The 25505-nt window shown below is 43.2% G+C and overlaps 2 protein-coding genes across 2 annotated transcripts in view; both read right to left on the bottom strand.

Annotated features, from left to right (window-relative positions):
• Positions 1 to 25505, bottom strand: part of LOC144891290 (uncharacterized) — a 981422-nt gene that overhangs the window by 498702 nt on the left and 457215 nt on the right. The window lies entirely within an intron of this gene.
• The window catches only part of LOC137434335 (intermembrane lipid transfer protein VPS13D), a gene marked incomplete at its 3' end in the record, with an annotated part of 220793 nt that overhangs the window by 175701 nt on the left and 19587 nt on the right, over positions 1 to 25505 (bottom strand). The window contains 5 exon segments of the mRNA XM_078784227.1: positions 5136 to 5327; positions 7878 to 8000; positions 12738 to 12854; positions 19182 to 19262; positions 24433 to 24608. Coding sequence (XP_078640353.1) covers positions 5136 to 5327; positions 7878 to 8000; positions 12738 to 12854; positions 19182 to 19262; positions 24433 to 24608 — 689 coding nt within the window.

A 25505-nucleotide genomic window follows, 5' to 3' on the forward strand; every position in this document is an offset into this window, starting at 1 on the left:
GATCTATATCTATATATATATATATATACTGTTGTGGTTTTGTGAATAAAGGCAACACCCCCTATAGTTAGTTGCACCACAACATGTAGCCTCGCTTAGTCAGTTATTTCTTATTAAATGTGAAGTATAGTCTCCTTCCCAGTGTTTGTATGCGTTGAGGCAGGTAGAGCAAGGGTAGGCCTCATTGAAGCCTGGAATGCCATGTCATGGGCCTAGGACAGGTCTAGGAGGCCCGAGGGAGGAGCTGTAGGGCGTGGCTGGTAAGCAGCGAACAGCCAATGGGAGCTAAAGGGAGTGGCCAATAACGGCGGCCAATGGGAGCTAAAGGGAGTGGCCAATAACGGTGGCCAATGAGAACTAAGGGGAGTGACTAATGAGGGGCTATCGCGACACGTGACCCCCGGCGGCCAGTGGAGGCCCGTGGAACATTCTAGTGGGGCTCCGGGGGCTATAAAACCCAGCCCGGACCCCGGAACTCTCTCTCTGGCCCTGGACTCTGACGATCTCTGGCTCTGGATTCGCCCTCTGGTCTCTCTCTGTCCCGAGATCCTGAACGCGCTCTCTGCCCTGACAACCTCTGCCTGGACTCCCTGCACGTGCGCTTTGCCACGCTGACCATTGGGACACGCTCCGTGGATTCCCGTTACGTGCACGACGACTGAGATCGACGTCCCTGCCGCGAACATCCTCGGGGGGACCCGCCCAACGAGCCGTCCAGGCGAACTGCACCAAGCGGCCGTGCTTTGTGCGCATTCCCCTCTTCCTCCCCTTCCCCGAAAGAGTCTGAGGGCCCTTGTCTGGGAAACGTAAGTAAGACTTTTAAGGTTCTCCTCTGTGTCCCTTTTCTATAACCATTGTACATTTGTGAATAAATCCTGTGGTTTGTTTCCAACTTGGCCGTCTTCGTCCCTTCACCAATGGCCTCGCATTGCACGAGTTAAAACCGCTCGATCGGGTTCATAGTGATTAACGGCACGAGTTACGTGACGCACAAACCGCTCGGGCGTACCAGACCAGCGTGACTCGTGCGAGGTTCAGCCCCCGTTCTCACAGCTGCGGGTGTCGAAGGTACTCGGGTTGTGACCGGTAACCCTTCCACGCGTTAGCTGCAGGCTCGGCGGCTGGAATTGCCCAGCAATCCGTCCTCCACGAGTATAGCGTGGGGGCGGCCTCGTGGACTCGAAGCTCGAGGGGGAGCAGGGCTTAACCCCCCCTCAGTACGTCGATGAGCTCGAGATCCGCAACAATACTTTATAAAAGGACTTTTGGAACAAGTTTGTCGACTCTCAGGAGAGCCAGGAAACAATAGCTCGCAAATACATGTGTATATACTGAAGACTCTGAGGCCTGGTGTTGGCTTATCAGTTAGGGTGCTGGCTTGGGATTCTAGGGTCCCGAGTTCAAATCCCGGTCGGTCGTTGAATTAACACTAGGTGGATTTGACTCAGCCTGTCATCCTTCCGAGGTAAGCGAAATGAGCACGAGCTTACTGGGATGAATGAGCCATTCGAGGATCCTGAGTAGGAGTGACACGCCGACCAGGATTGTGACCAGTAGTCAAGAAACTGCTTCGGCAGCCCTATGCATCTAATGATGCAGGAGTGGACATAATCATCATCATATAGAAGACTCTACTGGACAACAGGAAATATATATATTGTTACGGACGCGGTTAAAGGATGTTATTTTACCGAGCGGTGGTATTACCGCGACCGAACAGTTATTCCCCGACTAGAACCCGATTCCACCCAAACGTTGGCCGTATCGCACCGCGGCTGCTCAATATGGAAAACTCTAAAGCGACCGAATGCAAAGAGGAAGAAGACATACAGAAGAGTAATTGGATTTATTATTTACACATATAAGCAGGAAGAAAGCAATCACGTTTATTTACAGAAGATATTAGATACACAGTGCAACGCTAGCTTACCTACAGTCTTAATTAACCCAGGGACAGAACAAACAAGGACAGACTCACGCGGGGAATGATGATAGGACTGGCGGGAGATGGATGGCTGGCGGGATAGGGAGGTCCAACTGGTCCTGCAACCGATCGACTCGTTGGGCAGCCGCCGCTCCTTCGCGGCCCTGCTCCAAACTGCCGTCCAGGCCTCACGCTGCTGTGGCTGCAGTTTCGGTGGCTCCAGCTGCAGTAAGTGCAGTTTTGGTGGCTCGAGCTGCAGCTCAACTCTGGACTTCTCTCGGACTCAACTCAAAGCGCCTCTCTTGGACTCAACCGCTTGGACTTCCTCTCGTCTCTCTGTAAAAGCTCATCTCTTCGGGAAACGCCCTGCCGTGGGTTATATAGGCCCCGCCCCTCAACCTTTACGAACCTCCCCGATCGCTCTTCCTCCGCCCTCTCTAGCCAAACCCCTGGCTCATGGTTGGTCGAGTGGGGCTGGCTCACTCCTCCCCTCTATGACGAGGTGGAGACACGCCTTTCTTCCCCAACCCTGCCTCGTGGCCAATGGCGGCAATTGTTGGTTGGCAATGCGAATGGCAATTGACGAAAAGGGGGAATGGAAGTTTTGTTGGGAATGGGAATGAAGGGAATCTATCTCTTTCACTGGTGCAATGGAGTATTTCAATTAATGGGAGACACAGCCTTACCCTAAAACACATAATAAGATATAACTATTGAACAGGGGTATTCTATGATTGGCTGTGGTGTGGATGCTTTATGGACTAATTATGGGATGCCCTTTGACCTTTACACAGCTCCGGAGGCAGGAGGCGCAGAATAAACACTAATAATAATACACACAATCAAAAAAATACAGTCCTCATATCCGCAACAATATGTATATATACGAAAATCAGGGTGTGGCTTTGAAGCGATCGGTGAAGCCATGTGATTATATGTCTTTTATTTACGTAGTGTTTGAACGTCAGTTGCACCCTGACTGCACGTACATCTATTAATTACATGCTATTGTAATGTACCATTCAACCCTTAAGACTTTGTAGAAATTCGGAGACCAAGGCCTCCTGATGCCTTGCAAATCCCATAAAAAATTGCATATTAAGTCGGTCAATTTAAAGATCAAAAATCATTAACATTCCAGGATCGCTACGTTTGACTTCTCAAAAATTATTCACCCAATTTAGATGCAACTTTGTAGGAATCATCTCTGCATTGTGTTTTCACAAGTTTGTTCAAACCATCAGCTAATTTACATCTTTTCTGGGTCATCCATGTCTACCAGTGGTTCCCTCGTTGTACCAGGTGAACCATGGGGCATTTCCCCTATTATTCATATACATTACCGATATATTTTCCCGTTAACCATCACCCCTCCTCCTCCTACTCCTTTTCCTTCTTCATTATTACTCTTTCCATTCCTTACACATTTGTTTTTCTCAATTTTCTCCCTCCCACCCCACCAAACCTCAACCCTACTACCATACCTTTTTCATATACAACATGGAGATAGCATCAACAGTAAATTGGACATTCAGGTTTGTACGAAACGCACAGAAAATAAATAAATCCTAATTAGATCTGGAAATTTCAGAGATGTAGTCCAAAACTTTCAACAGTATATTCTTACATGTTAAGACAGATCTGATTCTGCTATCTATCTATAATTCCAGTAATCTCTGTGTGTGTGTCTGTCTGTGTGTTTGTCTGTGACCGCTGTTTCTCGACAACCACGGGTCCGATATACTTGAAACTTGCCAGGTATATTGCTGGGGACCCGAGGATGTGCCTTTTCAAGGTTTCATATTAATCGGACAATTACTTACCGAGATATGTCCAAAAAACGCTTCAACCAATCAGAGAGCAGCGAGCTATCACGTGTGCCGAACGTGGCGATCAGACTCTGCCTCGGACGGCACATTTGACAGCGTATTCATTTATTTCACGTTGGAAAACTATGTTGCCGTTAAACTATGTTTTAAAACGAATTCAAACTGCGATTAAATTAAAACGATTCATCCTAACTGCGATTTGCGAACTTCCGGACAGTGACGACTGTCCGGCAGCACGCTTTCCGGCATCCAATCACAGAACGCTTTGTTGCGTAGGCGTGGCCGATGTGAGACGAGCGGAGCTGAGCGCGTTACGAGCTGACCGCCATTACGGTACGTAATTCGATTTCTTATGCGCATTATTTCTCCCAATTCATTCATCTCCCAATTTCTCCCAATTCAATTCGTATCACTAATAAAAACGAATTTGCGATTCATTCGCTTTCCTGCGCGTTTGTGCACGCGATGGCGATTGCTTTACCAAACTCCGGAAGCCGTTCGCTTTGGACCAAACCATTGCATGAGGGGGGGGTTCTGTGGTCGTTGCGAATGGACCAAACCATTCATGTAAATAGAGGGGGGGGATTGTCACTGTACTCGCAAGCCGTTCGCCGTTCGCTTTGGCGTTGCGAATGAACCAAACCATTTCATGTAAATAGAGGGGGGGGGGATATAATTTTAGATAGATATATAGTACGGGCATATATATAGTACGGGCATGCCCTAGTCTATCTATAATTCCAGTAATCTCTGTACGTTTGTACGTCTGTACGTCTGTTTGTCTGTGACCGCTGTTTCTCGACAACCACGGGTCCGATATACTTTTAACTTGCCAGGTATATTGCTGGGGACCCGAGGATGTGCCTTTTCAAGGTTTCATATTAATCGGACAATTACTTACCGAGCTATGTCCAAAAAACGATTCAACCAATCAGAGAGCAGCGAACTAGCGCGTGTGCCGAACGTGGCGGACACACTCTGCCTCGGATGGCACATTTGAGAGCGTATTCATTTATTTCACGTTTGCAAACTATGTTGGCGTTAAACTATGTTTTAAAACTAATAAAAACGAATTTGCGATTCATTCGCTTTCCTGCGCGTTTGTGCACGCGATGGCGATTTCTTTACCAAACTCCGGAAGCCGTTCGCTTTGGACCAAACCATTTCATGTAAATAGAGGGGGGGGATTGTCACCGTACTCGCAAGCCGTTCGCTTTGGACCAAACCATTTCATGTAAATAGAGGGGGGGGATATAATTTTAGATATAGATATAGTACGGGCAATGCCCTAGTAGATAAAATGCCAGGGAAGCACATCACAATTACAAAATGTTGATTTTTGCCTCAACATGCAATGCCCAATTGTTACGGTGGCCCATTACCTGTGAGAGTGACAATGCAAGTTCAGGAAGCCGCAGCTCTCCAAGGAGGCGGGGCAGATGTGTTGAGCGAAGTAGATGAGGAGTTCGCCGGCGGCAGAACCTCACAGTCATGGACATGGGAACAAGGATGTAATTGTGAGCTTCCAGTGTTTGTGCTGTTGTATCCACATCAGCTCGTTCACTTGATTCAACCTACCAGACCATTCAGGACACGTAAATAAACTATATTCACCAACTCACGATAAGTCATCTCCAATGCAGAAATAAAATATATTACAGAGCGAAAATGTTCTGCACACACTCAATCACTCAAACTGCCACACTGACAAATCGTGTGATAACAACAAACACTATATTTGGCAACAGTAGTACTTTGGGCCACAAAGACTGTAAATAATTTAAATGGAGCAGGAATATTTGCCATTAAATGTGGATGGTAAATTAAATTAAGCAAGTTAATTATACAGGGTGAAGATGTGTCAAGTAAAAATTTAACCAGAGCAAAGTCGATGGCACACCTTCGCAAATCCCCAAGCTTCCCACCTAAAGCAAGGTTGAAAGATGGCAAGAAGTTCCACCAGGAATGACCCAATATGAAATTTTGAGTTAAATGTTTTTCCCATTTTTGACCCTTGTGACCCTAAATCGCCACCCCCTGGGAAATGAACATCTATCTATAATTCCAGTAATCTCTGTGTGTGTGTCTGTCTGTGTGTTTGTCTGTGACCGCTGTTTCTCGACAACCACGGGTCCGATATACTTGAAACTTGCCAGGTATATTGCTGGGGACCCGAGGATGTGCCTTTTCAAGGTTTCATATTAATCGGACAATTACTTACCGAGATATGTCCAAAAAACGCTTCAACCAATCAGAGAGCAGCGAGCTATCACGTGTGCCGAACGTGGCGATCAGACTCTGCCTCGGACGGCACATTTGACAGCGTATTCATTTATTTCACGTTGGAAAACTATGTTGCCGTTAAACTATGTTTTAAAACGAATTCAAACTGCGATTAAATTAAAACGATTCATCCTAACTGCGATTTGCGAACTTCCGGACAGTGACGACTGTCCGGCAGCACGCTTTCCGGCATCCAATCACAGAACGCTTTGTTGCGTAGGCGTGGCCGATGTGAGACGAGCGGAGCTGAGCGCGTTACGAGCTGACCGCCATTACGGTACGTAATTCGATTTCTTATGCGCATTATTTCTCCCAATTCATTCATCTCCCAATTTCTCCCAATTCAATTCGTATCACTAATAAAAACGAATTTGCGATTCATTCGCTTTCCTGCGCGTTTGTGCACGCGATGGCGATTGCTTTACCAAACTCCGGAAGCCGTTCGCTTTGGACCAAACCATTGCATGAGGGGGGGGTTCTGTGGTCGTTGCGAATGGACCAAACCATTCATGTAAATAGAGGGGGGGGATTGTCACTGTACTCGCAAGCCGTTCGCCGTTCGCTTTGGCGTTGCGAATGAACCAAACCATTTCATGTAAATAGAGGGGGGGGGGATATAATTTTAGATAGATATATAGTACGGGCATATATATAGTACGGGCATGCCCTAGTATCCAAAAATCCAAAAAAATTAGTACATATTTCATAAGTGATGAAATTAAAGAATTTTATTAATGATGGACGTCATTAGCATAATGTCTTCACCTTTTCCAAAATGTCATAATCGTATTCCTTGACCATGAAAACATGGGCGTAGATGCAAATATCACGGATAATAGCCAAGATACTCCAGACCTTAGGTATTTTACTAAAGGCAGAAACAAATTTGAATGTAAATGCATTTTTTTTAAATTGCCCAAGGCTGGCAGGGTATCATCAGTCTGAGTCTTCAAATATACGGACCCTTAATCCTCCTGTCAAGTTTGGTTGAAATTGGATTCGTAACGACCAAATGTATTGCGGTCAAACAGACAGACACAGACAGATGCCAAATTGCGTATTTTAGTATGATAAGATGTACAGTGCAGGCCGACTGAAGAATATGCTGCTGTTCACACAAGTGCCCCCAAATTATTTATTTTCAAATATTCCCTAATGTTTTTCCCAACTTTTTTGTTTTGCTTTTATACATTTTATAATTTAATACAATGAGGAGTAGCAAACTAACTGGAAATAAATTTACAAGTGCACGATACATTTCTGTATTTTGGAGTGAATAATATATTGTGATAAATAAGTTTGTTAATTTAGGTTCAACAATCTTGTGTAATTCTCATTTTGTAATATTAAATTGTTTTATCAATTACATATATATCAGTCATTATATCGTATATCATATCATTATATATCATTATATCATTATATCATTATATCATTATATAGTCATGTCATTATATCGGTCAACGGCCCCCTCGCTCTCTAAATAAAGGTATCGGCTCTTGAAAAATCCATGTCGGTCGACCTCTATGGTGGATGTTAAGGATCCCACGGTGGATGGCCATTATTCACTGGTATCCTGACAAAATTTTAAATTCCTGCCCTTATGCCATCAGACCTGGGCCAGACGATTTGTGAAAGGATGCACATATGCGACATAGTCAATGAGCCATTGACATAGACTAATGGAACATGCTGTCAAGTAGTAATTAAGAAGATCATGCACTGGCTCAAAAGTTATAGACAAGCATTGCTTCTTGTTCTATGGTGGTACGTAAATGGCATTATTAAAGCTGATTAGTAAGTTGCAAGGAAACAATTATTACTAGGGGTGAGCAGTGTACCTGTACAGTATTGGGGTGTAGATTGGCAACATGATCATCACCAGGGTTACAATAAAATCCCAGAGAATCAAGTTCAAGTATCTTCCTTGATACATCACCAACTTGCTCACTACTGTCGATGCCCTATACAGACATAAAATCAATCATGAGAACACAACGTCATGAATAAACTCAGCATTACTAGGAATTTTGCAGAAAGTATACTCTTCAGAAAAAAAATGAGGAACAAAAGTTGAGAATTGTATTTTTCATATTCTATTTGAAAATGACCACATTAATCTGTGCACTGACACCAATAACAAAAGTGATGTGGGGAAGCCAAATAAGCCAATAACAAAAGAAGCCAAAGTGAAGTTGTTATGCAAAAACGTCATTGCTGTCTGAAATGAATGTGCAAATTGATGATGCCAGTCCACAAATGATGGAATGGGTGAGAGTATCTTGGCATATGGATCCCTAAAAGTATTCAAAATCACCTTCACAAATTCATCAGGGATTACATATTGTTGCGGATATGAGAACTGTATATTTTTTTTGATTGTGCGAATTGTTATTATTGTTTATTCTGCGCCCCCCTACCTCCGGAGCTGTGTAAAGGTGAAAGGGCATCCCATAATTAGTCCACAAGCATACACGTCAGCCAAATAATAGAATACCCCTGTTTGATAGTTATCTCTTATTCTGTGTTTTAGAGTAAGGCTGTGTCTCCCATTAATTGAAGTACTCCATTGCACCAGTGAAAGAGAATAGATCCCCTTTCATTCCCATCCCCAAAATCCCCATTTCCTTTCACATCCCCTTTCGTCATTGCCAAGCCTCGATTGCCCATATTACATCCCCTCCAAAACCACCATTGACCATGTGCTCGGGTCGGAGAAGAAAGGCGTGCCCGCCCGTCGTCATCAAGGGCGGAGCCAGAGGGTCGCGCGACCAACCAGGGCCGAGGTGAGCACCCCGATGGGCGTGTCCTGAAGGCCGGCGGCTTAATCGCCGGAGGCGCTATAAAAGGCGCGCACGCAAGAAGCAAGTGAGTGAGTCGTGAGTTGGTCGTCAAGAGAGAGAGTCAGTCAGTGGAGTCGGTGGTCAGTTGGTTGCGGTGAGGAGTCGGGGGTGAGGAGTGAGTGGAGCAAGAAAGAGTTGAGGGTTGGACCAGACGGACCAGACGAGTCCTGGGAAAGCACGCGACGTCCACAGCAGCCACAACAGCAGCTTGGGGCCTGGACGGCGGTTTTGGGCAAGGCCGTGAAGGAACGGCGGCTGCTAAACGCACCGATCGTGCTGCAGGACCCCCTTGGACCTTCCTCTCCCTCCAGCCATCCACCTCCTGCCTTTCCACCCTTCTTGTGTACGTGAGTTTGTTTTGTTTGTTCTGTCCCTGGGTTAATTAAGTCTGTATAAGCTAGTATTTGCACTGTGTCACCTGCGTCTTATGTGTTGTAAATAAACTTGATTGTCCCTTTTTGCTTGTGTGTGTACAATAAATCCAATTACTCTTCTGTCCGTCTTCTCGTTTTATTCCTTTTCCTCTTTGCGTTTCGTCGTTTTAGTCTTTTCCCAGATTGGGCAGCTGCGGTGCGATACGGCCAAAGTTCTGGGTGAATCGGGTGAGTCGGGGATCCTGTAACGGTCGCGGTTGGACCATCCGCTCGGCCCATCATAACATCTAAACCGCGATCAGTAACAATATGCTCATAGGATCTTCATCATCTTGCCATGATGGATGGAGTCAAGGGCTTATCAAAAGTTTTTCGAAAGAACTGTTTATAATGTGGACTATTCTTCAAACTAGGTCACTTTCAGTTGATAAGAGGCTGTGGGTGGACTTGGCGATTGAAAGCATGCCTCCTTAGGATATCCCAAGTACGGTATGTGCAATTAGCTTTTAGACCAGAAATTGTACAGGCCATTTCATGCAAGTGATACCGTGGTCCTGCAATGCACCAATGACAACATGAGCATGGTGTGGAAGGAGCATCATCATCCATACAAATGAAGTTAGAGCCATGCTGTTGTGCTGACCGGGGGTGAGGGAGGGTGTAGAGGGGGACCGGTGCTCCCCTACTTTAAAAAATGGGGAGAGGAGCGGGGAAAGGTGTGGTGGGTGCATGCCACGTTAGCCCACCCACTTTTCAACTCTCCATGAATGTAAACACGTATTCTCTCAGAAAAAGTGGAAGAATGAGTAATGTATAATACACTGTTTATTATTAATAAATAAATGATAGTAACAAACTATATCGTGAAAATCATTCACATTGAGAAGACAGAGTGGCTACTCTGCACAAATTTGGGGCAGGGGAGGGAGGGAGAGGGCATAGCCCAGGGCCCCTCAGCCAGACATGCCTCTGACACCTGTAGTAGTGATACATTGTAACTCTTTTACAAATTGAGCCCTCCACCCCCATTTTTCACGACATCCCTACAACCATGTTGTGCTAGGTGGAGAAATACAGGCATAATGATCTCATCCCTATATATGACACCAGTCATAACACCCCTATAAATGATCACAAGATCAATTCTTCAGCAACATGAATGTTGGCCTATACCATGAGGCTGCTCCCACCTAAATGATCATGCTTCGTATTCACACAATTGGAAAAAAATCACTCCCCATCTCACATCCACACTCTTTGCATGCCCATTATTTAAATCAAGGCAAACGTAAATGCATCGATGAAAATAACCTGGTGCTAATAAATAGTTCACCCTCCAGTTGTGATTGTGTCAAACATTGCAAGTGCTGCTGTTGATATCGCTGTGTTAAAGAAATGTGGAGCAGTGGTCTTCTGGATCATGAGGATCAATCTCGTCCTTAACGGACTGCATTAAAATGTAATAGGTCATTGCACTTCACTGGTTATTCTGGAGAGATCGTGTTGTTGAAAAGAGGTTCCTTCGAGCAAGGATGACAAAATAAAAATCCCCACGTGGAGTTGGAATCTTTGTGCAACCTAAACGAGGTCTCTCCACGAACTACGTAAAGTATGAAGGTACTTTTTTAAATGCCCTATAAATTACACTGTGATGAGCATTGTATTGGGAAGAAATGGCAATTTTAGTCATCTACCTTTGAACTATCCCGATGGTGTAAGCAAACTCATTTGGTGTTAAATTATGCTTCGCCATTCGTAAACTGACAGAATACATGGGTGGCCATCATTTATAGAGGGTATTGACATGGGTCATGTGCAGGCTACTTGGGAGACATGATGTGCAGGTGAATTTCCAGTATCACTAAATTCAGGTGACAATAATTGTAACTTTATAGAGTTTGGCATCAGGGTCTGATATCCAAGCTTCCCTCTTCCGGCTTTCCTCCTTCACTCTGCCCTCTCATAGCGAGCTTTCTCTCCGACAGCTCTATCTCTGTAATTGTCCATGGCTTAACATCTCCCTCTTTCCCTATCAACAGCGGTGTCCCTCAGGGTTCTATCCCGTCTCCAACACTCTTCCTTCTTTTTATCAATGACCTTCTTTCTTCTACAAATAACCAAATGCACTCATATGCTAAGGACTCAACGTTGCATTCCTCCATGTTTTCCCCATCTGCTCCATTTTCCCTCAATCGATCTGCATCTCGTTTGATCACAGCCACCTCTTTAAATTCGGATTTGCACAAGATTTCCCGGTGGGGCAAATGTAATCAGGTTAAATTCAATGCTTCTAAAACTAAATTACTTCCTCTCCCTCTCTCCCTCTCTCCCTCTCTCCCTCTCTCCCTCTCTCCCTCTCTCCCTCTCTCTCTCTCTCTCTCTCTCTCTAAAACTCCTCTCAACGCTCCAATCTCCTTCGAACACTCCACAATTACACCATGTGATACAATAAACCTACTAGGTATTACCCTAACTTCAAATTTATCCTGGAACCCACACATTACACAAATAGCTAAGTCTGCCTCGAAGAAACTGGGAGTCCTGTTCAGATGTCGAAGATTCTTCTTCTCTCAAAAGTTGCTTCAACTATATAAAGGATTGATTCGTCCTTGTATAGAGAACTGCTCTCACATCTGGGGAGGTTCTAGCTCCACATACTTACTGGACAGAATTGAATTAAAAGTAATTTGACTTATCAACTCTCCCAATCTGACCTCAAAACTCGACCCGCTCAAATTACGTCGCAAAGTTGGCTCTCTTTCTCTTTTCTACAGATATTACTTCGGTTTCTGCTCCCAAGAACTTGCTGCTTGTGTACCTCTGCCGTTAGCGAGATCATGGAATACTCGACAAGCCACTATATCACAAGATTAGTGTGTGGCCAATGGCAACTCAAGGGTGGGCCGTTATGATGTTTGTTTCTTCCCCTCCACTGCCAAACTCTGGAACTCTTTACCTTCCCATGTCTTTCCAAACACTTATAATCTTCAACTTTTCAAAAAGCAGATTTTCTGCTTTCTCAAAACCTCTTAGACTATTCTCTCCTTCTTCACTTTTCTATCAATGCAACTCTTTTATTTAGGCCTGGCCTTGATGAGGACTACATAGTCCGTGCCTGGAACCTTCTACATAAAAAAAAAAACACAAAAAAAACAAACATGTTGCACGTCCAATTTCCTGATTGGATATTTTTCCTCAATAGCCATGGTTTACATAAACATGACAAGGAAACTTCTGAACTGTAAATAAAAAATTTATTTCACAGTTCAAAATATGTTGTCATTACCTTGGATTGATGGCCCACTTGATGATGGTTGACATAACCCTGAACAGAATTTGACCAACAAGTTAACATCCTCCAAAGTAACTAGTCTGATGTATGTAATTCTTATGTTCCTTGTTCTTATCTACACAAAATAGAGAAGTAATAAAGAATCACAATAGTATTGAAGAAATATGCTTTTCCATTTCACCTTGCACGTACCTCTGCCTTATTATCTGTGTGCAACTTCAAACCTTTAACAACAACACCCAAGGTCAGGGAGCGTGCGGGCACCCCAGTGCATGCCTCAAATCGCAGATGGACATCAGTAATGGTCAACTGCAAAAACATGCAAGCAACTCATTAGTTGTATGATAATTAGTGATGACTTTATGCAAATAGAACTTGAAAAATATCATAAATATACTGTATATGACCTACTCTTTATATAGTGGTAATGTGGTAAGGAAAGCAATAACATTGCTTTGAGTGCAGTCGACTGCGAACTTAAAATTGCGCATAATTTTGGGAGCAGAATGAAGGTAGCTACCTGCTGAAGGTAAAGGAAGCAAGCCTGTGTATTAAAATTGCCGCTGTGACAAGTAACTGGTCACAGAATACACTGCTGTGCATTTCAAGTTACACTGTGCTATATAAAACATTTTGCATTTACTGCCAGAGAAACGTAAATTTATATTGATATGTTCTTACCGGCTTTCACAAAGGTCATGGGTAAGAAGCACTCCCGCTGCAATATCAATGGGATGGCCAATTTAAATGGCTCAGAATAAAATAGGTCTCAAGAAGGACTTTACAATACCGAGTCTAATCTAAGAAGCTAAGATGACAGCTGACTTAACGTGAGTTACATAGGCATTTTGTTGAGATTTCTGCCTTGATCTTGAGAAATTACAAGGTGACATTTGTCATATCTCCTTTCAGGCTCGGCATTGCACTTCAAATTATATAAACAGCAGACATAATAAAGAACGCCAGATAAACTAGAGACTTCATAGAACACCTTACCCCGCACAATCTTGACAGAGAAAAAAAAGGACACGGGCGAGCCTGGTGAGCGGCAAATTTGATTGGGCGAGATGATGTAAAATGCTGTAATATTTTGGCCAAGTACAGATAAACAGAAGGTTTATGAAAGTGCCAAAAAGGTGATTTGTGTTCTACAGTGTTCAAGTATATAGTTGTGGCCAAAAATATTGGCACCCTTGCACTTTTTTCAAATAATGCACCATTTCTTCCAGAAAATTGTTGAAATTAAAATTTTTAAAAATTGGTATCCACATATGTATTTCTTTGGTTTGCAGTGGAACAAAACAAAAAAGCTGAAATAATTACTAAATCTTAGCTTATTCACACAGAAATCCTAAAATGGCCCCGACAATATTATTGGCACCTATAAAAAATTTGTTAGAAATAATTAGATTTCAAGCAGGTGATTCTCCTTTACTTTGGAATTGAACTCACCTGTGGTGAGTTGCAGGTGCCTGCAATATAAAAATCACTCAATCAACCAGTTTGAATAGAGAAAAGGAGTCAATCTGCTGTTTTGTGTCAATGTGTGCACCACAATGAGCATTGAGAAAAGAAAGAAAACCAGAGAATTGTCTGAGGACGTCAGACACAAGATTGCAGCCAAGCATGGACAATCTCAAGGCTACAAAAGTCCATCTCCAGAAACCTTGATGTTCCTGTGTCCACCGTACACAATGCTATCAGGAAGTTTAAGGCCCATGGCACTGAAGCCAGTCTCCCTGGACGTGGCCGCAAGAGGAAAACTTGATTGAAAATTGCAGCGAAGGATTGTTGTGGAGAAAGCACCTCGATCAACTGCCAAACAGATTCAAGCTGACCTTCAAACACAAGGTATGACAGTTTCAACTCGCACCATTCGTCACCAACTCAATGAAAGGGGGTTACATGGTAGAAGACCCAGTAGGACCCCACTGCTGAGAGAAACATAAGAAAGCGTGACTGGAGTTTGACAAAACACACCTGTACAAGCCAAAATCCTTCTGGGAGAATGTCCTGTGGACAGATGAGACCAAATTAGAGCTTTTTGGTACAGCAAATCATCTCTATGTTTACACAACACAAAATAAAGCCTTAAAAGAAAGAACACCTTCCCTACAGTCAAACATGGAGGAGGTTCAGTGATGTTTTGGGCTTGCTGTGCTGCCTCTGACACTGGGTGCCTTGAATGTGTGCTTGGCATCATGAAATCAGGAGATTACCAAGGCATTTTGGAGTGCAATGTTCAACCCAGTCAGAAAGCTGGGTCTCCGTCGAAGGCCATGGGTCTTGCAGCAGGACAATGACCCCAGACACACTTCAAAAAGCACCCAGGAATGGTTCAAGACAAAACGCTGGAATGTTCTGAAGTGGCCAGCAATGATTCCAGATCTAAATCTCATTGAACGCCTGTGGGGAGATCTGAAAACAGCAGTTGGGAGAAGGCACCATTCAAATCTGGGAGAACTGGAGCAGTTTGCACAAGAGGAGTGGGCCAAACTGCCAGTCGAGAGGTGTAGGAAGCTCATTCATGGCTATAGGAAGCGCTTGACTGCAGTTATTTTGTCCAAGGGCTGTGTGTGCTACCAAATATTAAGTCTATGGTGCCAATAATTTTGTCAATGCCATTTCTTTTTATTTTCTGATTTAAAAGGATATATTAAGTTCTGAATCAAAATCAAAGGTTGTGTAATATTAACAGTGAAATAAAGAATTGTGTTGACCGAATACTTTTGTCAATTTCAACTTATGTTTCGAGAAAATTGTGAGTTATTTGAAAAAAGTGCAAGGGTGCCAATATTTTTGGCCACGACTGTATAATTCAATTTAAATGAAATAAAAGTTTTAAAGTTTGGAGAAAAACTTTTTTCACAAGTATACCGCCATTGATGCAGCGTATTTTACACCACCCTCTGTGACACGTTATATTAGTAATTTGTGCCTTTTGTTTGTGTCCTTTATGACATCCCTAAAAACTACGTTTCCTGTTTGGAATGATCTTCAATTTTGTTTGAAAATCATTTGTATGACTTGGTTATGCACAAATGCCAGACAAGCACACAAACTAAAAAAATTACCTTACTCCTCTCTGCGCACGAGCGACCGGGACGATATTCTCTACAATTTGCCAAATTCAGAGCCATAGTACTGCAAAACCACAGGTTCATTTTCCAATTTGTGTTCAAAATATAACATTCAATTCAAATCAAGTAGTTCCATGATCATAAACTGACGCTTGTGGACAGATGAGCAGACAGACAAAGGCTAACAAAGTGAACCAATTGCTTAGCCAGATTTTCACTTCACACATGCGGGTAATTAAAATTGAAAACAAATAGACAAACTGAATTTACAGCATGGCCATTTTGATTTTTAAAGTCAGGTATGCAAGGCTATGAAATGGAATGAAAGAAAACAAAATCCGAATGAAATGGAGCATTTCTCTTAGTAGGGAGAAATTGCAAAAATAGTTGTAAAAAACATTATCCTTGAATTGTGGTGTGCTCTTTCCATAGTACTGGCACGACTAGTGCAGTATGGCAGTCGAGGCCAAAATGAAGCTTAAGTTATACCTTCCAAATAAATAAAATAAAAAGTGGGTATGTAAAGGATTCTGATGCGTGCTATTCAAATTTCTAGTCTATCTCCTCAAACACTTGTCTGTGGTCACTGAAACTGGTAAGAAAATGAGCGTTTAAAAAAAATGTGGGAGTGGCCAGCAAAGTCGAAGACGAGACAATAACAGGAGTGGATAATTTTGCAGGTTAAAGCTGCCTGTAGAGCCAGATACGACGAGTCAACCAAGAGCGTCAGAAAAAAAAGTTTTAAATACCCATGAAACGAAATAAATCATTTAGAGGGTATCCATGGGTTTTCAAGGTTTCTTTCAGTAGCTTATGCATTTACTTAACAAACTCCTCACATAATTCATTTACACCATCCACAGAATAGTTTTGCAAGAAATATCACTATCAGTATATAAACTATCAACTTATGCAGTCTCAACTACATGCAGTCCCATGTTGATCCCATCCCATGTTAAAGCTTCTTTGATCTTACTTGAATGACAGCCTGAGGCAGAAGTCATTTGGTTATGCACAAATTCTGCATGTTAATAACAGCCATACATTGGAACGGCTTGATGATCTTGATGAAAAAGACTACAACAAACAGCACAGCCATACTGCCTTTCATTAGATTAGCAGAACGTTTTGTGAGGCAGAAAAAAGCAACTATAGCAAATAAAACAAGAAAAAGAGCAATCAGAGATTGCAAACCCTTGCCAGAATGTATTTTCATTTGTTTTTAAGGCTTTTGTGTTAAAACAAATATGGCGGCCGAACCACGTGACCAATAGCATCATTTTTTTTCCCCTCTTAAGTATTTATTCCTAGATTATGCTCAAGAAATTTCATCTTGATAGGATGACGTTTTGTACTTGTCAAATTATGACGTCATAATGGAGGCACCGATATATTATCATTCACAGATGTTATTCGACATGGAGAGTTCTTTACAATGAGCCATCTCTCAATTTTTTCTATTCAGCGCTTTGAGATAGAGGTGCAAAGTTTTTCGGTTTTTCCAAGATGGTGGCCGAACCACGTGACCTATGACGTCATAATTATCCTTAAAATTTTTTCTACAGGTGTAGGTGCACCTATGGTGAAAATTTCCTGTCAATCGGACCAACGGTTGCAGAGAAAATCATATTTATTTTGTGCGGACAAACAGACAAATGGACTCAAATGCAATACCCTCTCCTCAGGCAAGGGTAATAAAATAGCACTGAAGAAAGGCAAGTCAAGCAACATTTAGTAGTGACCTAGAGAAGTAAACAGTCATGTTAACCAAAGACGAACGAGCTGTGCTACAAAGCTCGTTTATCAATTGATGAACAAGCTATTAGATGAATTTTAGTGAAGAAGGAAGTAGGCTGTGTTTGTGGGATATTATCAGCCAGTAGAGAATGTAAAATACCATTTTAGGAGTTTCCCCACTCTCAAGGCACATGAGGGTAATCTTAAGCAAAGGGTGTGTAAGTCTGCGAAATTATTTTTTCAGCAGACTGCCAACGTAGCTGCAAGGAGCAAATGGCTAGACAAGCAAGTGGACATGCTGAAATTTCTTCACTAATGTGATCGATAATGTTTTAGTATTGATGTAATGCTGTACCCGAACTCAAACTCGGCAAGGTGCAACTCAGAGCAGAGTTTGAGTCAAGCCGAGTTTGGCTGTCAACTCGGAAAATAACTCGGATATTTTCCTGTCACATGAAATGAAGTCATTGCAGTATTTTGCAAGTGTGTGCAGTAAAAATGTGCATAAGTATATGAATCAGATGTGCTACAGAATGGTCATGTTGCTTCACTTTGTGAATTTCAAAGCAAAATGGTACCATAATCTGGCACTAACTGTGCACTGCAGCTACTGTACCATAATTGCAAAATCTACTGTTGTCCACAATCCACATACAGTACATCGCTTGATTAGAATAGCAGACTCGCTGTAAATCCCTTTTGACGCTATTCGGGTTTTGCAGAACTCAACGCTCAACATCAAAATCACTTCCTCGTCGGCTAAGAACCTCCACTCGGGTTCCATCTTGGATTAGGTCCCTGGCGAGGTGATGTACCCAGCTCACTGTCCCGGGTACCTCACCTCGCCAAAGACCGAATCCAAGATGGAATCAAAGCGAAGATTCTTAGCTAGCTAAAACCAGCAATTTTAGCATGTCTGTTGAAACTGGGAGGGGAGAGAAAAGGAGTACAAGCAATTGTAATATCAACTAATGCATGCAGGAAGTCACCGTAATTGGACAGTGCAGCTTAGATCAAGGACATGCGTCCCCCATGCTATCAATTTACAAACGCTTGATGCAATGCAAACTTATCCAGGTTCTGAAGCAATCCGGGACCCAGCAAATTATTTTCCAAAATGACTGAGCCTGATCCGAACCAAGTTTTTGCTACCAAGTCACAGCCCTAGATTGATGTCATTCAAGGACAGAGTAAAGCGTGTGCAACCAGCAGGGTCTAACTGGCTAATTTTGCAAGGATCAGTAGAGCAATCCAATAAGCAGAATAACTGTTGGCAGGGTTTAGATAAAACACTCAGCAGGCAAACAGCTTAAAACAAGGTATTGCAAACCGTTTAAAAAGACTGTTCATCGTAATCCTTCAACTGTCATTTTTATCTTGCCTTGGCAAAAAGAAAAAAAGATTACCTAATATCATAGGTAAATATGATGCCTGGTGTTGACTTAGCGGCTAGGGTGCCAGCTTAGGATCCTAGGATCCTGGGTTCGAATCCCGGTCGATCGCTGAATTAACACCAGGGGGGTTGACTCAGCCTGTCATCCTTCCGAGGTCGGCTAATTGAGTACCAGTTCACTGGTAATTCCCTGTTTGTCGTAAAAGGCGACAAACACGGTTGGCGGCAGGAAGGGCATCTGGCCGTAAAACATTGCTTCAAAAAGGGGACCAACAAAAACAACAACAACCACGGTGCCCGAAAAAGGCCAACCCCCACTTTGCGGGGGAAAATGGCCTCTAAAAGGTGGGGTTTTTTTTATAGGTAAATAATGATAGTTCAATTTGTACCAATGAGGTGTACACTGTAAAACACATTTCTACTGACCTGGATGTTATCGACAATGTTGGCGAGAATCGAAGCTGTGAACGATGACCACAAGGAAGGTACAGCAACTGTGTGTTCCCTCTGGTGGGAAAAAAATAAAATAAAACATGCACAGGATGTTATTTGTAGATTAAACATTTAGACAATGGTTGATCCACATATGGAGAGAACACTTTTGCCTTGTCTTACTGTTATGCAACAAGAAAAGCTGCAACTTTAGCGTGGTACATGTAATTGTTTCTTGGATATTCCACCAACATTTCTTGGATATTCCATCCATTTCCCACAGTCCATGCAAAACCCGTCCCCTCCTAAACACCACGAGTACCTTTAGCTGCACTTTCCCCTCCACTACCACAACCTATTTGTCTATGTGCTGTATACAGTCTCTGCAGCACTTCACAAATCGAGGCTTTATGGCAGAGTGGCCAGACAGAAGTCACGTCTGAGAAAAAGTCACATGACAGCATGCCTGGAGGTTGCAAAGAGGCACGCGAAAGACAGAGCATGAGGCATAAGATTCTGTGGTCTGATGAGATGTAAATTGAACTATTTGGCCTGAATGCAAAGTGCTATGTTTAGTGGAAACTGAGCACAGCTCATCACCCATCTAACACCATCTCTACCATGAAGCATCAAGACTGTCCCATTGGCATACACATGCACCTCAACCCAAAGGCAATCAATCATGGCAATCAATCATGGTCAGGCACATGGTCAATCAAAACACATGCATCCTGACCCCGAAGGGCCAGAATGCATGGTCATACAATTGGACCCCTCCTCCATAGGAGTGAGTCCCCACAACTTCAACACCATGCCGTCCCGACGAGGGCTTATTTTTCCCTCATCAGGACAACATACTGCAAATTGTTTTGGTATGGGGATGTGGCAGCATAATGCTATGGGGATGCTATTCAGTGGCAGGGACTGGTAGACTTGTAAGGATAGAGGGAGCAATGAATGGAGCCAAATGCAGGCAAATCCTTGAAGATAGCCTGCTGCACAGTGCAAAATAACTTAGACTGCAGCTAAGATTTATGTTCCAACAGGAAAATGACCTCAGGCAAACAGCCAAAGCAACACTGGAATGGCTTCAGAACAAGAACGTGAAAGTCCTTGAGTGACCCAGCCAAAGCCCAGACTTGAATCCCACTGAGAATCTGTGGAAAGACTTGAAGATTGCTGTTCACTGACAATCCCCATCCAACGTGACAGAGCTTGAGCAAATCTGCAAGGAAGAATTGGAGAAAACCCCCAAATCCAAATGTGCAAAGTTGTTACAGACAAACCCAAGAAGATTCGAAGCTGTAATCGCTGCCAAGGGTACTTCTACAAAGTATTGACTGAGGAGGTTGATTACTTATGTAAATTAGATATTTCTGTATTTCATTTTTTATTATTTTGTGAAGATTCTTTCTAAAAAATTTTCACTTTGTCATTAATATTATGGAATACCAGCAGGAGTACCTGGTGTTGCCAGGGTTGGGGGGAGGGTGGGAAGCAGGAGAGGGAGGGGTGAGGAAGGGAGTGGGTGGAGTGGAAGGGGGAGTGGAGGGGGAGGTGAGGGGTGAGGGGAAAGATAGACTACATATACATCTTTTTGGGGGTGAGGTGGCTTTGACAGGCCCCTCTATTTTGGGGGTGCAGGGGAAGGGAAGGAAGAAAAATTTTCCTGTGCAAAGAGTGCTTCATAATCTCAGTGTTGCACAGGTAATAAAGAAAATTGTAATACCCTCTGCCACCATCACCAGGTGGCACTACACGGAACACATTCAAATCGAGAATTTATGCCCCTCTCCTGGTCCCCCACACCCTCGAATGAGGCCGCGACCACATAGCCGATGTGACCCCCCAGACAAAGTTGTATTTGTATTTGTACCCTGAGTAAAGTATAAAAGCGTTTATAGCTGGAGTATCCGGCGTTACTCAAGCGAAAAAGAAACATTAACATATTTAAAATGAGGGCAAATATAATGGAAAAGCAATTATATCCAAATCAGAATCCATCACAAATGTCCAAGCATCATTTTACCTTTTTGTTGAATATTTGTTGGTGAATGTGCTGTTCATCACGTTTCTGAAGAAAGAAGCCTTACCACCAACTTTGACCGCTTCCCGGAATAGTTTTATTATTTGTTTAAATGTCTGGTAATTGTTTTGTATTTATTTATGTGAATGTGTACTTGTAAATAACTGTCATTAATCCAAAATGTTTAGGCACTATGGAGCGATTTTTTAAAAATAAAAAAACAAACTTTTTTTGCCTAAAACACTTCCAGGCACTCACTGATGAACCTCTGAAAGTTTGACGAAGATCCGTTCAGCCATCTCTGAGAAAAATGGCGACACAGACCAATGCCTCTCTTAGTAGATTATGTGTAGATTATGTGTAGATCAGTGGCAAACAATCTCAATTTAATCCATTTTAAATTCAGTCTGTAACAACAAAATGTGAAAAACGTCAAGGGGTGTGTATATTTTCTAAAAACACTGTACCTATCCTTTCATCCATGATACACAGAATCCTGTGGTGAGGCAGTTGCCTTCAAATAACTTGCCTTCTCTTCCAGGAAGGCAAATATGAACAAAGGAAATCTTAGATAATTGCACAAAGCATGGAACAAGTATGAGTCTGCTCACAGGATAGCCAGTAAATAACACCTAGCCAGGTTATAGGCTGAACTCTCATACCTGTCTCCTTCAAAGACCTGGTGACACCTTCCTTGTTAGGTCTGTCTCTTGAGTATGCTCTCCCTCCATACCTTCCCTCATTTCAAATGGCACCACACCTGACTCTGCTCATGAGAACGCCAAATGGCTCAATTCTGTGCTTGCTTCCACATATTGTGTATGAAACCCCTTACTCCCTACACCTAAGCTACGCTCTCAAACCCAACTGCTCTAGGATACTGTGTCTTTTCCACTTGCGAATGTGGACAGGTTTCTGGCAAACCTCAACACCGATTCTACAACAGGCCCAGATGGCATCAGTGCATGACATGTGTCGTGAAACCTGCTATGATGCTCTTGCTAATCCTCTTTCTGCTTTGTTCACTCAATATTTCCCACTCTGGCAGTTTCGGTCTGGCTGGAAGTTAGCCTGCATCACTGCAATACACAAACATGGTGCAAAGACAGATCCTCTTAACTACAGGCCTGTTATCTTGTTTCCAATGAGCAAACATTCTGTAATTTTTCATTCATTGTGAGTGCATAACAAAGGTCATGGGATCTATCATTGCAGTTGACATCAAATTGTTCCTTTCCTCCAACAGACTGATGTCAGATGATTAGTTCGATTTCAGACCATGTCATTCTACCTTGGACATGCTGTTTCTACTCTCCCAACAATCTCAATCTCAGACATGAGATCCTGGCCGTCTCTCTGGACATATCTAGTTCATTGGATACATTCTGCACGCCACCTTGATCTCCCACCTCTCTGCTTATGGCATCCAAAGCCACCCTCCTCTCATTGATCACCGACTTCCGCCACTCCCGTATTGAGCATGTAGCTCCTCTTAACAGGATTCTCTCATCTCCTCTCCATGTCAAGGCGGGTCTCGAGTCTTGGGCCCAGTCTTGTTCCTCATCTTCATCAACAATCTTTCTGATTCCATGGAAAATCCTGCCGATCACTTTGCTGATGATTCCACCCTCTGCCATACCATTTTTCATCCTCAAACAGGCAAGCAGCAGCCTATTCCCTCTCTGCAGACCTTGAAATAATCAAGACCTGGTCCAACACTTGAAATATGCCTTTCAACTCTGACAAATCCCACACACTCACCCAGTCTCTCCAGAAGGACAGTCTGGCAAACCCACCCATCAACTTCCTAAACAAACCACTTGAAAAGACTGTTACTCAAATTTTTGGACATCACCATCAGCTTTCTTGGGCAGACCTTATTTCCAAGATGGCCTCCAAAGCCAACTGGACATCTGTCATTGTGCAAGGTCTTTCCATGACCACTCTGACCTTTTGACAATCTACAAGGCCTTCATTTACCAACTGATTGCTCTGAAATATGATATGGCCGTTCTACTCAATGGCCGCAGAATCGCTAGTCTTAGTTTGTTGTTTTTTTTCAGATCAGGGGACCTTCCAGGGGACCAGGCAGCTTTTCAGGGGATCAGGAGGCTCCCAGGGGGGTTCCCACAAATTCGGCAGAGATCTCAACTACAACCCCATGATCCAAAATAAAAAAAACAATCAAAGCCTGAGCCGTTGTGAGGGCCATCAAGTGCAAGGGCTGTATCGGGTTTCAGAGCAATCATTGGTAAATCAGCGCAGAGTAGTGATCCAAAGTTTGGGAGAATCACTCCCCCCCACCCTACCCCCCCCCCCCCCCCCCCCCGTCACCTCCACGGTAGGTTTAGTCGTGACCTTGTTATGACTTTTACTTCCACTAGACAGTCAAGTTCACTCATCTTCTCGGCACACGCCGAGAGCGTTGTAATGTAAGAGTAGCCATGGCTCGTTATCCGAGGATCTCACCAAACCGTCTGACCGGTAGTAGTGACGGGCAGTGTGTCAAAGGGCAGGGGGACTTAATCAAAGTGAGCTGATGACTCACGCTAACTGGGAATTCCTCGTTTGTGAGATACTGTGTACTGTGTTGAGATACTGTGTTGTGAGATACAGTCTCAAGCTCTAGTCCCCATCACGGATGGGGCTCAGCGGTTTACCCAAGCCTTATCGCGAAGGGCAAGGTACACACTGGCCCGTCCAGTGCAGCGTGCGTGTGGCCTCGGACATCGAAGGGCATCACAGACCTGTTATTGCTCCATCTCGCACGGCTTGCAGCCGCTCATCCCTCTAAGAAGTCAGTCCGTCGGCCACTACAGGGTCGCGGAGCTAGTTAGCGTGTCGGAGTCTCACTCATTATCGGATTTTAACCAGACAGACCGCTCCACCAACTAAGAACGGCCATACACCCACTCACCCCCCTCCCCCCCCAGACCCCCATATGATCCGAAATCGAAGTCTGAACGATTGTGCGGACTAATGTCTTGTATTCATGTGTCAAGTTTTAGAACAATCAGCTGCAAGGGAGGAGTAGCAAAAATAGCAAAACGTTAACAGACAGATGACCGAATGGATGGATGGACATACATCAGACATCACGACTCATTTTATAAGTTCATCTCTTCAAGAATCGAGATGAGATAACCAAAAAATAAAAACTTACTTCACATTCCAATAAATTTTCCAAAGGTTTATCCATAACAAAGCATTAATTCACACCTCCCAATGTTCATCCAGGGCTTTGAGAAGGGTCTTCTTCACTTGACCTTCGTCCCAATCTGGACTCGTCCCATCCACAAATGCGGCAACCAAATGCAGGGTGGATACAGCGAGTAGCCATGGCTCGCTACGAGGCGCATGCAAGGGTACCCTAAGGCGCACATGACCTAATCTCCCTGCACAAACAGACATAATACTGTAATATATATATACAGCATATCAAGACGCAATCATATGCCTCATGCATACTGAGGGAATAACCAATCAACTTTCACCTAATTAATTACCATCACCATCAAGATGCCTAGGATTTTCATAATTAACCCCAATGCTTTCCATTGAAAGATAGCTGTATAAAGCAACCATGAAAATCTACACTACGAAAGCACTTTGCTGTTTCCAACCTTAATTGGGTTCCTCTACAGCTGCAGGCTTTCATAAGTAGTACATACATAAGAATCCCTATGCTAGAATCCCCATATAAGAAATGCTAAACAAGCCACCAGACTGGTTTCATCACTTCACTTTTTCAAGATTCATCAGCGTCAGCATAAACAAACGTGCACCACTGAAGATCCCAACCTCACCAAAAATATTGGCACCCTTGCACTTTTTTCAAATAACTCACAATTTTCTATAAAAATAAGTTGAAATCGACAAAAGTATTTGGTCTTCACAACTTTTTATTTCACTGTTAATATTACACAACCTTTGTTTTTGATTCAGAACTTAATATATCCTTTTAAATCAGAAAATAAAAAGAAATGGCATTGACAAAATTATTGGCACCCGAGACTTAATATTTGGTAGCAGAGCCTTTGGACAAAATAACTGCAGTCAAGCGCTTCCTGTAGCCATGAATGAATGAGCTTCCTACACCTCTCTACTGGCAGTTTGGCTGACTCTTCTTGAGCAAACTGCTCCAGTTCTCCCAGATTTGAATGGTGCCTTCTCCCAACTGCTGTTTTCAGATCTCCCCAAGGGAGTTCAATGTGATTTATATCTGGAATCATTGCTGGCCACTTCAGAAGTCCAGCGTTTCATACTGAATCATTCCTGGGTGCTTTTTGAAG

This window comes from Myxine glutinosa, chromosome 1, assembly GCF_964187855.1.
Source record: "Myxine glutinosa chromosome 1, kmMyxGlut1.1, whole genome shotgun sequence".
Taxonomy (NCBI): domain Eukaryota; kingdom Metazoa; phylum Chordata; class Myxini; order Myxiniformes; family Myxinidae; genus Myxine; species Myxine glutinosa.